At 38.6% G+C, this 17,405-nt stretch overlaps 2 protein-coding genes across 2 annotated transcripts in view; both read left to right on the top strand.

Moving 5' to 3' along the window:
* Cals (calsyntenin 1) overlaps nucleotides 1–9,302 on the top strand; it is a 197,997-nt gene extending 188,695 nt beyond the window's left edge. Inside the window, exons 12-20 of the mRNA XM_028188456.2 lie at nucleotides 319–451; nucleotides 1,136–1,329; nucleotides 2,086–2,264; nucleotides 3,061–3,177; nucleotides 3,628–3,729; nucleotides 4,343–4,472; nucleotides 5,134–5,315; nucleotides 5,745–5,853; nucleotides 6,337–9,302. Of these exons, the coding sequence (XP_028044257.2) occupies nucleotides 319–451; nucleotides 1,136–1,329; nucleotides 2,086–2,264; nucleotides 3,061–3,177; nucleotides 3,628–3,729; nucleotides 4,343–4,472; nucleotides 5,134–5,315; nucleotides 5,745–5,853; nucleotides 6,337–6,404 (1,214 nt within the window). The 3' untranslated portion in view covers nucleotides 6,405–9,302. The remainder of the gene's footprint in view (nucleotides 1–318; nucleotides 452–1,135; nucleotides 1,330–2,085; nucleotides 2,265–3,060; nucleotides 3,178–3,627; nucleotides 3,730–4,342; nucleotides 4,473–5,133; nucleotides 5,316–5,744; nucleotides 5,854–6,336) is intronic.
* A 3,515-nt stretch (nucleotides 9,303–12,817) lies between these two features.
* The window catches only part of LOC114253593 (uncharacterized), a 28,070-nt gene continuing 23,482 nt past the window's right edge, over nucleotides 12,818–17,405 (top strand). The window contains exon 1 of the mRNA XM_028188529.2: nucleotides 12,818–12,982. The gene's annotated coding sequence lies outside the window, so the exon portion shown is untranslated. The remainder of the gene's footprint in view (nucleotides 12,983–17,405) is intronic.

Here is a 17,405-nt window from a genome sequence, read left to right as displayed (position 1 = left end):
AGACCTTAGAACTTATATCTCAAGGTGTGTGGCGCATTTACGTTGTAGATGTCTATGGGTTCCAGTAACCACTTAACACCAGGTGGGCTGTGAGCTCGTCCACACATCTAGGCAATAAAAAATAAAAATTACAGTGGAGAACATCTGATGAATGTTTTATTTGGTGTGGCGTTAAAACAACTCTAAATACGTAGTATGAGTTAAGATGTCACATTTTCCCTACATATTCACTGGTAGCCTAGCTATGCCTTGACGGGTGTCATCTCAGTCCGTCATGTGATGTCCGTTGACATGAGCACGCTTTGTGTCTTCCTCCAGATCTGAAGTCGGTGTCGGTGGAGGGCGACGGAGTGGCGGATGTGGAAACATTGCTGCGCCGTGTCGCGTATGGAGACGCTCGCGCCTTCCCCACTCCGGGCAGGAGGAATGTGCACGTGGCCACCACCATCACGTATGTAATCCGCGCTCGTGTACGGAAATTGTGTGCCAAGCTAGAATTTTTTCCTGTGTTATGGACATATAAAGATATATGCTACAATCGGGAATAGAATCCGAACCTCTTAAGTAATTTTTTCAATTGTTCCCTTACTGCTGAAGATCATGACTAAGTAACGCTCCTTCGACAATCGACCTTCGTTTGACGCCATCAGCCGCTCGATGAAGCATAACACTTCGATAAAGCGGCACGACACGAGAACACTCTCATCGTGGCCGCCGGTAACTACATACCCGATCCTGCGGACAGAATGGAAAGCAGTCGACGTCGCCCAGAACACGTCATTTGGGATCCTCCCGATCCATTAACGGTGCTTTTAGGTACCACAAGCACTGGTCATCATTCTCGTCGAACCCAACGCTTGCGACGAAGGGCTCGACGAGTAAATTAACCCATAGACACAGCCCACTGAGTTTATCGCTGGATCTTCTCAGTGGGTCGCTTTTCCGATCCGGTGGATCCAGCGGACTGGATACAGCGGTAGCATGCGTTTTTATACAAGTGGGGACGAAAGATGTTACGATGCAGTGCACACACAAGCGCGGGTCGCTAGAACTACTACAATGCAGTGCACGCAGATTCACGGGTCGCTTTAAAATTGTGCATCTTTTAATTAATGTGTTTGTTACAAATCCTTAGCTGCGACAACGGGCGCATCATCAAGGCCCGCCCGGCAGAGTCTTACATCATGGTGCTGGCGCCGCAGACGCCCAGCATCCTGCTAAACGGCAGCGCGGACGTTGCGCGCGATTACGCACACTTCCGCGCAGGACTCACCGTGTTCCCGGACCTCGGCGTCTCCGTCCGAGCTGCTCCCGCTCATCCACTGGCCGGTAAATGATACTAGACGACTCCTTATTGGGATTATTGCTTAGTTGGGTGGACGAGCTTACAGCCCACCCGGTGTTAAGTGGTTACTGGAGCCCATAGACATCTGCAATGTAAATGCGCCACCCACCTTAAGATATAAGTTCTAAGGTCTCAGTATAGTTACAACGGCTGCCCCACCCTTCAAACCGAAACGCATTACTGCTTCACGGCAGAAATAGGCAGGGCAGTGCGCGCGGGTAGGTACCATCCTACCCGCGCGCACTCACAATAGGTTCTACCACTAGTAATTACGCAAATATAATTTTGCGGGTTTCATTTTTATTACACGACTAGCGACCCGCCCTCGCTTCGCTTCGGAAACATTAAAACACACATGAAACAAAAAAAAAAAATTAAAAAAAAGAAAAAAAAGTAGCCTATGTTCATCAGGGACAATGTCGGCTTCTAATGGAAAAAGAATTTTTCAAATCGGTCCAGTAGTTTCGGAGCCTATTCGAAACAAACAAACAAACAAATTTTTCCTCTTTATAATATTAGTATAGATGTTATTCCTTCACCGTGGAAGTCAATCAGTTTAAAGTTTATTTTATACATAAGTTTAGGTCTTTTATTTATCGATTGAGGCACTACGAAGTCTGCCGGGTCAGCTAGTAAATAATAAAAATCTTACGTTACGGACGTTTTTTCCCCGGTTAGCGTATCCCTCCGCATCGTCCCATAAGGAACTTCGTTTTAAAAATGTTATTAATGTTGTTTAGATGAGAATCAGAAGCTGGACTCGTGCGTGGTGTCGGTGTACCCGGCTCTGAACCCGGACCACGAGGCTTTGTCGCTGCGCGCGGCCGCAGACCTGCCGTTGCGGTACGACATCCGCGCGGCCGTCACTCGGGACGGCGTCATCCTGACCGGCGCCGACACCGTCCACAACTACCAGAAGGTCACTGGCGCACGCTTCACCTCATATTGTATATACAACGTGTTATAAGCCGCGCCAATAAAGAAACGAATCGAAAATGGCGTCTATGTACCTGCACTGACAGATGATAGGGTCAGCAAATAAAAAGAAAGATAGAAAGAAAAAGTTGTTTATTGTAAAAAAAATTATAAAAAAAAACAAATGAGAATGTACTTTACTTTACTTTGGTGCCATAATAATAATAACAATTAACAACAGAATTTCAGAGAAAACAGAGCGCGTCGAGAACAAAGTCAGAACTGATATTTTTTTTGCATGCAGTACGCGCCGTTTGCGAGACTAAAGACAGCAATAGCTTAAAGTGAGAGGGCATGATCACCGCCGCCATTTTAGATCCGCTTCTTTATTGGTGCCGCTTATACAAAATACCCAGTAAATAAATATTAGTTTAAAAACACTAACAAATTCGCTTTTATAGAAAATCCAACTAAAAATAGAAAATAAATTTTAATAAATTTGAATAAAAAATAGTGTAAGAAAAATGATTTTATTGTAAAAAAAAACGCGGGTTGATTTTCAGGATATTATCAAATTACCGTTCTACTCATATCTGTTCATAAAATATTTATAAAATATTCGTTTGTACATTTGATAAATAAAATCATATTCAACAATTATATTATCTATCAAATAAATAAAACTATATGAAAAAAACATTAAACTATATAGTGGTACAATTGTCCCATACATTCCTGCCGTTATTCTTTTCTTTCAAGACCAAAAAATTTTTTATTAACATACCCAATACAATTCGCAGGTGCTCCGAGAAATCGAGTACAGCAACAAGAAACCGGCCTACTACCTGAACCGCGTGTTCAAGCTGACCTGCTCAGAGCTCAACGGTCGATTCACGAGCAACGAATATGTACAAACCGTACGTGTCTAATTGTTACAGAGTCTATGGAGGAACTTTTACTGGTAGTAGGACCTCTTGGGAGTCCGTGCTTTACCACCGCCCTACCTATTTCTGCCGTGAAGCAGTAATAAAATAAAATAAAATATTATGTATTTTAAGTATACTGGAAAATAAATCATATATTGATTTTTCATATTATATTTAACGGTTCATTGTATGTTTGTATTTTCTTTAATAATGTATTATTAAATAGTACACCGCAACGAATCTCTTGTATTTTTATCTTTTCTAGAATTTCTGTTAATTAAGCGGTTGTCTAGAAGAGATCGCTTTTAGCGTTAAGACCGCCTATTGTACTACAATCATTAGTAAAAAAAGTTTAAGTAACCAATTAGGTATAATCAGCAGTACCAGTATTTTTGTGGACTAATATATTAGATTACAGCTGATATTTAATTTAATTTACAGTTAACTGTGGTCCACCCTCACATGTCGGCCGCTAACGAGGTGGCCTCTCGGGAGCTACCCAGCGGCATCGCGGACAAGGCTGACGTCGCCAGAGAATCAGTGGTACGTGTGGTTCGTTACCCGCATAAACAATTATAGGGTGCTTTGAAAATTTGATACTTTACTAACGACGTTGGACTTATTAGAAATAGATGTGGGGAGAATAAAATTAAAGTAGTTGCAGTCGTCTGAGTTCACGAAAACTGTAAGGTAATCGAAACATCGGAATATGCTAAATTAAAACAATTGATGCAAGACTAAACTTTAGAATCGATAAAGTAACTTTTTTAGTGGAGTGGTTATTTGATATATTGGCGTTGGACACAGTTTATGCCTCGCTTAAACCGGAAGTGATACTTATTGGATACCACAATGTCAGTGTTTCCACAATGAGGGGAAATTCCCCATTTGAGGGGAAATTAGGGCTCATAGGGAGAGAAAAAGGAGAAATTGCGGGAAATCATAGTTAAAACCTAAAATAAACCTAAAATCGATAAAGACCTTTTTTATTTTAGTTACTACACTAGGGCCAAAAGTAAAAACTACAGCAGAAAATTTTTTGAGGGGAAAAGAGCCCTGAAAAGGGAAAATTAGAATTGAGGCGTGGGGAAAGGGAAATCATTAAAGTGGAAGCACTGCATACACGTCCGCGTTTACAATTCATTTCGATTCGCAGCCGGACCGCGGCCACGCCCACGGGCACGCCGTGGCGCCGCGCGTGTACGCCGCGCACGCACAGCGCGACGCGCACGCCGCCGACGTGCCCGCGCCGCGCCTCATCGACCTGCGCCCCGAGCAGAGCGCCAGTGAGTAACTGATACACTAATATAGGATAGTAATCGGCAAAATTGTCAACCAAAAGAATCAAATATAGATAGATAGACGTAACTTCTCGGTATCCCCCAAAAAGTCCACTGAAAAAAGATCAGTAAATGACCACCATTTTGCGGAGATAATCTCCGCAAAATATTATTTCATCCCATATCATCTCATTTCATTTTATTTCATCCCAGTTGATTGACGTCTCAAATTAATCATCTTCATTTTATTTCACTCCATATTATAATTTTTCATAAAAGTAAGAATATAAATTCTTAAAAGGTCTTAGTTACCAAGTCAAAAAAAATGTCTAGGGAAGCCCTTTCTCAATTGGTCTCACTCTATAATGATATCGAGTACTTCAGAGTGAATGAACAATAACATACTTAATTGCCTCTTCTGTTATATGTATAACAAGATAAGAACATTTAAATTCTCTTTTAAAATTAATATTAAAAATTAAACAGTAAATAGTATTTATAAACTACATATATAAAACATAACTCTCTTTTTACAGTATGATAGATTTCAGTCCATGACACTGAAGAAAACTTTTTAAAAACTAAAGAGTTTTAAATAATAAAGGTTTTAATTTACATACGTTTAAAGCGAACGGCGCGAAACTGACGCTTTTTTGTGACTGTGCAGACCACGTGGCTCTGCTGATCGGCGTGGTGGCCGTGGGAGTGGTGGTGCTGGCGGCAGGAGTGGGCGTGGCGCGCACTCGCCGCTCCCCCCGCGCGCCCCCCGCGCCCCGCGCTCGTCACGTCGACTCCGAGATGGCGTGGGACGACTCCGCCCTCACCATCACCGTCAACCCCATGGAAGAGGTATTTAGCAACGACTTGTTCTTCTGAATCGTGTCACTCTTGACAGAGTGGTCTTGATCGTCATGTAGGAAGTGATAGACTTGACGCGTCTCACGATGTCCCACAATCTCTAAATCCCATCCTCAAAAAAAGCGTGGGGTGCTTTTCAGGATATTATCAAAATAACTCGTCTACTCATATCTGTTCATAAAATATTTATAACTACTGATACCATGCTCCCCACGCTTTTTTTACAATAAAATATTTTTTTCTTACACTATTTTTAACTCAAATTTATTAAGATTTATTTTCTATTTTTTATTTGGATTTAATTATTTACCATTATTTATTTCATTATAATTATATTATCTCCGTTTCATGTGTAGTTTTAATTATGGCTACGACGAACACCAAAGAATTCTTTATATATGTTGCACGTGTAATTTCCAGAGCGTCCCATCCTGCGGCACGCACGTGAACGCGGCGGACAGCTCGGACGGCGAGTCCTGCTCCGACTCGGACTCCGAGCATCACGACTCCTCCGACGAAGACGACGAAGGTATGCTGTTGTTTCCTTATCGCGACTTTGACTTTGATTGCTTGTCGGGCAGTCTCACTGTTAACTCGACGTGAAGCGGCTACTGAGACTCACAAATACTTAGCTATAATAAAAATAATAGCCATTATTCATTATAATAATCATATTTTATACATACTTAATTAAAAAAAAATATATTAACTTTTTGCATTTCTGCGTACCATCTCTGCAACGCTTTTATAGCCGATACCACATCCCTAGAGTTGTCGAGAATATTTCACACATTTCAAGTATTGTGTTTCCACCATCTGACAATAGATGGCGTTGTAATTCTCGAGCGTTCTAGATGATCTTTCGATATTCGTTCGACTATTCGGCGATAGATGGCGTTACTCTTACCGGCGTAGCAATATAGATATAAGAGTGTTTACCGGTCTCTGGTACCGATAACACAAGGGATTCATAAATTGCGGCCAGATGATTGAGCGTGAATTGTGATTGCAGTGATGCCCAACAAACAGCACAAATACAGGAACATCAGCCAGCTGGAGTGGGACAACAGCACGATGTAACGCGCCCTTGGCTGGACGCCGCGGCCGTACTTAACGCACCCCCATAAACTAAAGTCTCCCTTCACTGGCACCCGTGTGCACCGTCCTTCTAAATTCACGACTCGTTCCGATTTACGCGCTTTTAGAGCTGGTTTACACGAGCATCTCGAAAACGAGTGATTTTTTTTTTGCCTACCTACCAGTGGCCTCCAGGGGATACCTATTCTGGTTTTACTTTGATTTGTGGCTTTACGGAGCTCAGTCTCAGAGAATTTTGCTAACATCTGCCCTAGTAAAGGGCAGTGATTCGCTGAATCTACCACTAGATCGGAATCGTGAGCCACTGAGAAGATCCAGCGAGAAACTCAGTGGGTAACTAGTGGCTAGATTATGCTCTTCTAATTCGTAGGCTCATTGCCTTATTATTGACAAAACAACTTGTGAAAAATAAATTTGGTCGTAACAATAAGGTTGTTCGTATTCCATAAATCGTGTAAACCAGCTCTTAATGTAACGTTTCAATATGGCGGTCTAAAAACGTTTTTATATTATTCGACACGATTTGTCGTCTCCGATATTAAGAAAAAATAACTGTATAATATTTCATTGAATACATAAAATATGACGATGAACTAGATGGCATAATTGAAAATTTCAATCGAGTATCTAAATGTTTAAAGTTTTACGAACATCAACTGAATACATTTTCCATCCAGTCTTGTTGTCATAAATTATTAGGGCATACGATTTTTATGTCGCCATATTAAAACGTTATAGAATTCAATCAAAGCGATTCATAGTTACGGAATTGATTTGAAATATGTATCCGTATAATTAGTGTATAAACAAAGCTTTTGCACAGACACGCGTGTACAAGACTTTGTATGTTAGGCTGCGGTATGTGCACGAATTAGATGTTTAAGCATAAATACAATTCCTAAAAAAGCTAATTTCTTTGTCACGTAGAAAAAAAACTTAAGCCATGTTTTTTTATTTAACATTATTCAGGCTCATAGACTCCAAAAGTGATTTTATGGTGATGTCCTTTTTCGTGCACATATCACGATCTAACGCATTTGTTTTGTAGTTCTTTGTAAGGTTTTCAATAAAATGATCATATCAAATTATACGTAAATTTGTTTCTGTCTTCGCTTGCTTTTGTAGGAAGTTGTTCTTTACGTGTTATAGTGCTCGTTCTTTGTCCACGATATATTCTTTTTCAATACACTTAAGTAAAAAAATGTATGTATTAATGTAGCCGTTGTAATTTCGTATGGAGTCGTATATAAGATTAGTATAAGCGATCAAACACTATAAATATATATTAAATGATAATGCTTCACACATGAAAACATAGTATTTTCACATTTAGAAACATGTTGGCGTTTTAACATTATCACATTAATCTTTGTCTACTTACGTAGGTTAATACGAAAGAAAACGACGCCATTTTGAATTAAATTCGCCATTTTGAAACCCCGCATTTAAATGAGTAGTAAGTACAACACGCATTATTTTTGGTACAAAACAGCTTACTAACCTGTAGTATTAAATATGTCTGTCGACAAAAATGTCCAATCATTTGAACCTTCGAGCTTGACGACAAGATCGGCTTAAATGTATATTAGGCACAGAGTTATTTGAAAAAAAAAAAAACTAAAGTTGTATGATATTATACACATATATACAGATATTGGTTTAAGAGCAGCTATTATAACTATTTATATATTTTGAATGCGTTAAGGGATTTTTACTAACAATTAGGTACTAAGCTACGTTAGTCGGTGACGCACACACGGGAAATGGCAGAAAAGACGCGTCGCATAGGCGTAAGTATAGTTAGGGATCTCTTCATTCTTCTGTCATCTGTGTATCGCTTGTGGTGGACCGGAAAACCCCAATGAAGGCTTATAGAGACATGGCAACAACACTGTCAGTGCTTCGTGTAAAAAAAAAAAATGTACATTACACGATTTAATTATTACATATTAATGCTGACCTATTATTGGCAATGACCAAATAAATTTTGTGTATTAAAAACTTAAGGTGTCCGTGTTTATTTTTAATCCACGATAAAACTCATGTTCAACTCCATCACACCCGAAATTGCATATCAATCTTTTGGCCATGTATTAGCGTAGTGTTACCGTTTTAAGAACACGTGACTGTAAAACTCTAAAAGCAATCATTGTGAACATAATCATTGGTGTGTCTGTAGCTAAATTTACAATATTTTTTTTTAATTTAAATATATTTTCTGTTCGTCAAACCATTTTTGATCCGTGCAATGTGATCTGACATATTAGACAAGTGTTAACGTTCGTGAAGGAATCTTACATCGAAAATTTTATCTTAAAACTAAATCTTACTTTCTAATGTTACTAATTTCGTGACTATAATGAGTTTGTTTGCAATTATTTACCTTTCTAACGGCTAATTCCACTAACTCTACCAACAATTGACTTTTCAGATTTTGACACATGTCAAATATGTCATTCGATATTGTCGGACCATAGTGAGTTATATCTTTATGTATAAGTACATTTGGATGTTAATGAAATATGGTGTTTTCTTTAATAAAAAAGCGAAGCTCGAGATTACTTTGAAATTATGGTTTTCTTGTTAAGTTTTTTTGACAACCGTCCATTGACCATTTCCCCTGATAGCTAAATAATCCGAGATCTGATTTATTTTGAACATAGCTCAAAATCGCAAGCACAAATAAAGGCGTTTGGTATAAACCCAGTTTTGATTAAACTTTTAGTAATGTAAGGTAGCTATTTTATCTTTTATTTCGTTTTTTTTTTCAATTTCATGATTTATTTGAAATATTATTATCGTATTATTGTATTAACGATAGAACTTCTTTGATGTATGAATTATTATATTTTAGCTAAAAATAAAGTTGGTTTAAAATGACTGTGCCTTTTATTTCTTTATCCCCTAAAGTGTTGTATAGATTAAAACACGGAATTCCTACAATTTGTACCCTTTTGACTGCGGTTATTGTAGTGGTCTGACTACTATTACTACTACTTAATCGCGGCCATCGTATTCAGCTCCCTCTCGATATCAATATCTTTACAAAATGCGAGCTTAATTCTGATTACTTTAGACTGATTATCGGGAAGCATCAATACTTAGTATCTTCACATGGCAACGCCCGAAATGGAACTTGTTATCCAGTCTCCAGAAATTACGAAGAAGAGGAAGAAGTCCATCTGTGCCGTACTACGTGATTGATGCGCTTTCGGGAAAATATACCTCGAATATTTCCTGTCAGGTTTATGATGGTTTTAGGCCTGTACAAAGATATGACATACACTCAGCTAATCACAATAGAACCACGAAGGTTGCAGCGACTATATATTAGCACCAAGAATAAGTTGTCTGGACGTGAAACGCTAATCGGATCTTTATTTAGTGTTTTACGCAAAAAAGCGACATCTACCGAAACTATTTGAAATTCGCTACAAGATAAAACACGACGGCCGAGAACTGAGATAAATGCTTTGTCGGTATACCGCGAGATGGCATTGCTATAGGAACAATTTACAATTAAAAGATGGTTGTCGTTTTGCCGCGTTTTTTTATTTATTTAAATAAGAATTATAACAGAAGAAATTTTTGGATTGCAAAGCTGGTTTTTAATGTACCTACAAAAGAGTGTGAAGGCTCGATAAATATGTCTATCCAGTACAGCTCATCTATGTATGTTTTTCATCTCGGAGCAATGATGGTTTGACCAGAAATGTGACGTAGATATAGGATATTTAGATATTTTACGATGCTGTCAGTTTATTAGACAGCATCGTCAAATAAACTAATACTAGAGGTCCCGCAGTAGTCGAAATTCGACTATAATTAATTGGAATTGTCAGTTTGTACACTATCATGATTGTATTTTATACTTCTATAATCACAAATTTCGCCAAGACTACACTATAAAAAATATTAACAAAGACAAATAATATTTAATCTATTTTCAATTTGACAACAGACGCCAAGAACAAAAGTTTGACAATAAATAGTACCTATGCATGCGTGTGTGCGTCAAATGGTATATAGTGTGTGTAATGTTTTCTTTATTGATTTAATGTATCTTTTATGCATTATTTAAAAAAAATAGTAGCATTGTGCACTTCTTCTCTATATTCTCTATAAGTGTGCAAAATTTCATACTCCTCCGTCCGCGCAATTTTCGTAAAAAGGGATACAAAGTTTTTGCTTCACGTATTAATATATAGATAATTTCCGACCTTTCAAATATTAGCACTTTACAGTTTTCGTGATAAAAAAACACGTGTGGCACTCGGGGACTGCCGCGGTAAAGCTATTGCATAGCATTTTTTTCTTTATATTTAACTTATGGAGTTATAATTATACAGTTAGACAATAATAATTTAATATTAAAACAACAACAAAATAAGACCACGCTATATTTATAAACATTAACAAAAGCAAAACTGTCCCCTTCACACTCATAAGTTAGACCGCGGGAGAGAGAGATGGGCAGACTTTTCATGATGCGCATGCAGTGTGACGTCACGCCGCGCGCTTTTTCACAAACACTACACAAGCGCAACGTGTGAATGTGTTGAACGCGAGCTACACGGTAGGCGGAGTAGGGGTGTTAGGTTTTATTTTCGTTACGGAATTTCTTGATTCAGTCGCCGCGCTCAAACCCCGTAATGATAGCTATGCAATAGTTTACAACCGCGAGGTTAAAGCATAAAAGTTATTAACTGAAATAATTCCACGAATGAATGAAAGGATCCGAAGGGACCGAAAAGGTCTTTTTTTATTGCTTAGATTGGTGGACGAGCTCACAGCCCATCTGGTGTACCTACCCGTGCGGACTTACAAGAGGTCTTACCATCAGTAAACCAGGTCACGTGTGAAATTCAGCGGGACTGTATCCGTGTCTTATACTGCACGTCGAACTCTTAGAAGTCCAAATATTGTTGTTCGGAACTTGTATAGGAACGAACGGAACTTCTAGAATTTGCAGAAGGTTTACAGATTGTATTTATTTGTACGTAGGTACCTACAATGTAGGAATAAGCAAAGGACTTAGGTATAAATATACCGAACTGCGTCCGCGACCACGTACCTGAGCCGTAAATTATTTGAAACGTCGGAAATAATGTAATGACAATGAAAACAAACGCTGAATTAAACCATAAAAGTCGTTTAAATTTCATACCTACATACTGTAGTATAAAATTATCGATACATAAATCTGTCCAAAACGACCCTAAGATTGCAAGTTTGCAAAAAATTATTTGATGCTTTTCATGATATGATGAATTACCTATTATTTCAATTGTAGGTATTTGAGACTAGCTGTGCCCGCAACTTGCAGAGATTAGTCGGAACACACAAACATATGATGCGATAGCGATGCACTGGTGTTCGAATCTCGCAGGCGGGTACCAATTTTTCTAATGAAATACATACTTAACAAATGTTCACGATCGACTTCCACGGTGAAGGAATAACATCGTGTAGTAAAAAACTAACTATACTGAGAGACTTAGAGCTCATATCTCAAGGTGGGTTTACATAGCCACTTAACACCAGGCGGGCTGTGAGCTCGTCCACCAATCTAGGCAATAAACAACAACAAAAAAATCAAACCCTCAAAATAATAATTTGTGTAATTACTGGTGGTAGGACCTATTGTGAGCCCGCACGGGTATGTACCACCATTCTTAACCGTGAAGTAGTAATGCGCTTTGGTTTGAAAGGAGGGGCAGCCGTTGTACTGTAAAAATTGAGATTTTAGAACTATTATCTCAAGGTAAGTGGTGGTATTTACGTTCCGTTACATTACGTTTGCTCCGGTAAGCACTTGATCAGGAGGGTCGCGAGCTCGTCCAGCCATCTAAGCAATAAATAAATAAATGTAAAACGTATAGACAGACAAAAAATTTAAAAAAATAGATATTTTGGTATAGGTATATACCGTATATAGTACATTCTTATGCATTTACTAAAAAGCAGTTATTTTATTATTACAAACACACTTAAATTTTATTTATTTGTACAGATGTATTCAAAATGCTCTTCATTACTCTAGCTATGGTGTCTTTCTGTCAAGTTTCTAACCAGGCATTGGAATAAAGTATTAATTTCATTTGTTTTCTCTAAACTAAAACTAGTCTACGGAACTGCGCAAACCTTGTAAAACGTTTGCCAAACACGCTGTATAATGCATGCAACGAGACCCAACTAATGAGTGTGAGCGGGACGCAAGCACACAAAATCCGCAAGCACGAGAGAGAAAACAAATGGTAGAAGCTTAAACGCGCCGCCACGAAAAGGAGGGGCCTGCTGCTGTTGGTGCAAACGGTGAATTATTGAAGACCGCCCTTTGGGCTGCGAGTGGCGGGGCCGGGGCATGTGAGGGGCGCGGGGGTGTTTGCCGCACGCCTTTCCGACGTCACACGAACTTTGAATTTGGAACGGCTGAACGGTTCGGCGGCCATTTTTGTCCAATTTTCAGTGAGTGTCGCGATGGACAGTGACCACGTTGCTCAGTTATTGTTCGGACTTTAAAAATGTGAAAAGTGCTTAATTAGAGAATTTCAAAGCAGGTTGGTTATTTTTTTAAAGCTCATTTTGAGCGTTACCTTTTTCTTTGTGATCCTTTTGGAGAAAATTACAACAATAGATTTACCTACTGATAAGTTAGTTTGGAAATTAAGTTTTTTTTAAATAATACTGCTATTTAATACATTATAGTATCTATTTATGTACAATAATTATTTTCTACACTAATAAGTATTCAGCTTTTTACTTTGAATTATTTAACGCAGTTTTCGGATAGGTAATCGTATACTGGACTTTGTGGTTCAATTATTTTCACACAAATATGATTGACAACAGCTAGAGTGTTCTATAAAATAAAACAAAATGAGTGTTTGCTTCTAATTCTATTCTCAATTTGACCACAGACTTTAACAATAGACAGAAGAGTATGTATGTAGGTACATGTATATGGCGTGCGTAATGTTTATTTTATTGATTTAAACTATTTTTATGCACAATAAAAAAAACTAGAGGTCCCGCAGTAGTCGAAATTCGACTATAATTAATTGAAATTGTAAGTTTGTACATGATTGTATTTTATACTTCTATAATCACAAATTTCGCCAAGACTACACTATAAAAAATATTAACAAAGACAAACAATATTTAATCTATTCTCAATTTGACAACAGACGTCAAGAACAAAAGTTTCACAGTAAATAGTATGTATGCGTGTGTGCGTCAAATACATGGTATGTAGTGTGTGTAATGTTTTCTTTATTGATTTAATGTAGGTATCTTTTATGCATTATTTAAAAAAAAAATTAGCATTGTGCACTTCTTCTCTATATTCTCTATAAGTGTGGAAAATTTCATACTCCTCCGTCCGCGCAATTTTCGTAAAAAGGGATACAAAATTTTTGCTTCACGTATTAATATATAGATATAGCATTTTGCACTCCTTCTCTATACCTATTCTCTACAAATATGGCAAATTTCATACCCTTCTCTCCGCGCAATTTTCGTAAAAAGGGGTACAAAGTTTTTACTTCACGTATTATTATATAGATTCTACGTAACACGAAAAAAAAAGGTACCTACTGCCTATAACTTCGGCAAAATATCGCTTATTAGGTATTAATTGAAAAAGGACTTCTCGACATCCGTATTTAGTGAATTACGCAAATATTCTAAAAAAAATTATCTAAGAATTGAATCCGTTTGGTTCATCTCCATCCGTCTATTTCGAAAGGATTAAACCTTATTACACAGATAATCTCTCCGGACGTAGACCGCGTAATGATATATTTGCGGTCAATAGTACTATTGTTACCCATCCGACGCAACTCTTTACAGAAAATTGAGGTATTTATTACGAGTAAAGCAAATTGAGAAGAATGGCTTGGACAGTGAATGATGTTGCGATGTTTTTCTAAAGCTTGTTTGGAATTAAGAACATTTCACCGGATATTAAGCGGTTTCTAAAGGAGTTTTTTTTTTATTGCTTAGATGGGTGGACGAGATCACAGCCCATCTGATGTTAAGTGGTTACTGAAACCCATAGACATCTACAACGTAAATGCGCCACCCACCTTGAGATATAAGTTTTAAGGTCTCAAGTATAGTTACAACGGCTGCCCCACCCTTCAAACCGAAACGCATTACTGCTTCACCGCAGAAATAGGCATAGGTGGTGGTACCTACCCGTCCGGACTCACAAGAGGTCCTACCACCGGTAAGATACACATCAACAACATAAATAAAGATACTGAACTAGAGACTAGTGTCAAGTCTTAATTAATTATAACTAGTCAGGTCATAAGTATTGTCACACAGCAAAAACTTTTCTTTTAGAATGCTGGCCACAAAAAAGTTTATTGAATTCGAATTTCGAATTGTTCATGAAAATAAAAACGTATACTTTTAGAATTTTACTCATTTTTAAATATGGAGTGGACGCTTTTAAAGAAGACCGTGTTGCAGTTATTGCGTTGCATCGTTGCGGTTACGCGCCAATTCAAGTTTTTAACATACTGAAAATTTTAAATATAACCAAAAGATTCGTTTATCGTACCATCAAACGATACAATGAAGACTCTAGTGTAGATGACAGGTCAAGAAGTGGTCGCCCTCGGTCTGTTAGGACTTCAGCAGTGATAAAAGCTGTGAAGGCGCGAATTCAAAGAAATCCCAAACGTAAGCAGAAACTGTTGGCCCTTCAGATGGGGTTAAGCAGAACCACGGTGAAAAGGGTATTAAATGAAGACTTAGGGCTTCGGGCATATCGAAGAAAAACAGGACATCGTTTGAATGCTCTTCTAATGGACCTGAGACTGAAGAGATGCCGCGCTTTGTTGAAGCGGTACGCGGGAAAAAAATATCGGGAAATTCTTTTTCGGATGAAAAAATTTTTACCGTAGAAGAGAGCTACAACAAACAAAATGATAAGGTGTACGCACACAGTAGTGAAGAAGCGAGCAACCGTATTCCGCGTGTTCAACGAGGTCATTTTCCATCCTCGCTCATGGTATGGTTGGGAGTTTCTTATTGGGGCTTAACAGAGGTACATTTTTGTGAGAAAGGTGTAAAAACGAATGCAGTTGTGTATCAAAATACAGTCCTGACGAACCTTGTGGTACCTGTTTCTCATACCATGTTCAATAACAGGCACTGGGTATTCCAACAAGATTCGGCGCCAGTTCATAGAGCGAAAAGCACACAAGACTGGCTGGCGGCGCGTGAAATCGACTTCATCCGGCACGAAGACTGGCCCTCCTCCAGTCCAGATTTGAATCCGTTCGATTACAAGATATGGCAGCACTTGGAGGAAAAGGCGTGCTCAAAGCCTCATCCCAATTTGGAGTCACTCAAGACTTCCTTGATTAAGGCAGCCGCCGATATTGACATGGACCTCGTTCGTGCTGTGATAGACGACTGGCCGCGCAGATTGAAGGCCTGTATTCAAAATCACGGAGGTCATTTTGAATAAACTTTAGTGTCATAAGAATCTATGTTTTGTTAAGTTCATTTTGGTATATGAATGGTTACATAATGAATAAACTTGTTTCAATTATTTTACATTAAACATGTGACAGAATTTATGACCTGACTAGGTATAGTAAAACTGCTATCCCGCCCGTCAAACCGAAACACTGCTTCACGGCAGAAATAGATATTTGTATTTACGCTAGCGGGCTCACAAGGCGTCCAACCACCACTAAAATATCAGCATTATGACAGTTATTAATTACTTTTGCCCGAAAATCTTTATAGTTATTATCATCATATTAGATCTTACGGGAGTAAGGGGAGATCGGAATGCTACCTTCACCGGCCCTATTGTCAACCCCACCTGCACGCGCCAGAGTGCGGCGGCGACCAACAGGTTCTCCCTGCTAGAGAACGAACGGGGTAATGGCGACCGAGCAATGGCGGTATAACCATACACACCCGTCAGGACAACCTGTACCGAAGAGGCGTCAGAAACCTTGGGGATCAAATACCCCCTAAAATGCTGGTGCAGAAGGCAACGCGAAACCACTGCACTAATTTCCCACGAGAGTCATGAGCAGGTCGTATTCGACTGATGCATGGCCACGACCACTCTGTCAAGAGTGTACGAATAGGAAGAAGAAGATCTTACACCGAGAGTGGAATTTAGTTTGTCTCTATGGACTCCTATATTCATAGATTTCTGCTTCTAGTTTTTGCCATCAATTCCTCAAGAATGCTGTTCTACACCATCTAGAGTTTGGGCTTGTCACGACTTTTGCGGTAACCAATTTAGCCGTTTCGTAGTTGCTTCACCATTCTAGTCTCTTCCATTCTAACCAGATTTCTTGCCAATCTTAAACGTCCGACTTTAATAGTTCTTATGATATTGGGTTCTTTGTAATAAATATCATGCAAGTCATGGTTTATAGCGCGTCGTCCATACGTCGATTTCGTTCACAGCACCGAATACTCCTATAAGGATCTTCCGCTCGACCTCAAGTAGACGGTCCTTTTTGCTGAACACCCAAGTTTCCGAATCATAATTTAGTATGGGTCGCAGTACAGGTCCTTCTATGAAAGAGAATTTTGATATTTCATGATAGATTTTTGGAACAGAAATATTTAAGCGAACTTCATTATCCGCAATTTTTATTATCCGTTATCAGAGAACCGAGTAAATACAAATTAATTTACAGCCCCAAAAGTATTATGGCCAATAATTTTATGCGTTGGGTCCTTACGTCTGTAGCTCGGCACCGTAAGGAACTTAGTTTTGCCTACGTTAACTGAAATCTTTGTGGTGGGATTTTTAATTTTTTATTGATGGATGATGGACATGTGATGACACAAAATGAAAATGAGGTTGGTAAGAAAATGTTAACTATGAATGTGGAAGGATATAGAGGAAGGGATAACCTAAGAAGAAATGGATGGATTGTGTGAAAGACGGTATGTATAAGAAAGGAGTGAGCGAAGAAATGGTATATGATAGAA

Source organism: Bombyx mandarina, chromosome A1 (genome assembly GCF_030267445.1).
Source record: "Bombyx mandarina strain Sakado chromosome A1, ASM3026744v2".
Classification (NCBI taxonomy): domain Eukaryota; kingdom Metazoa; phylum Arthropoda; class Insecta; order Lepidoptera; family Bombycidae; genus Bombyx; species Bombyx mandarina.
The sequence above is the reverse complement of the archived record's forward strand: the minus strand, read 5'-3'. Positions and strand labels throughout refer to the sequence as shown.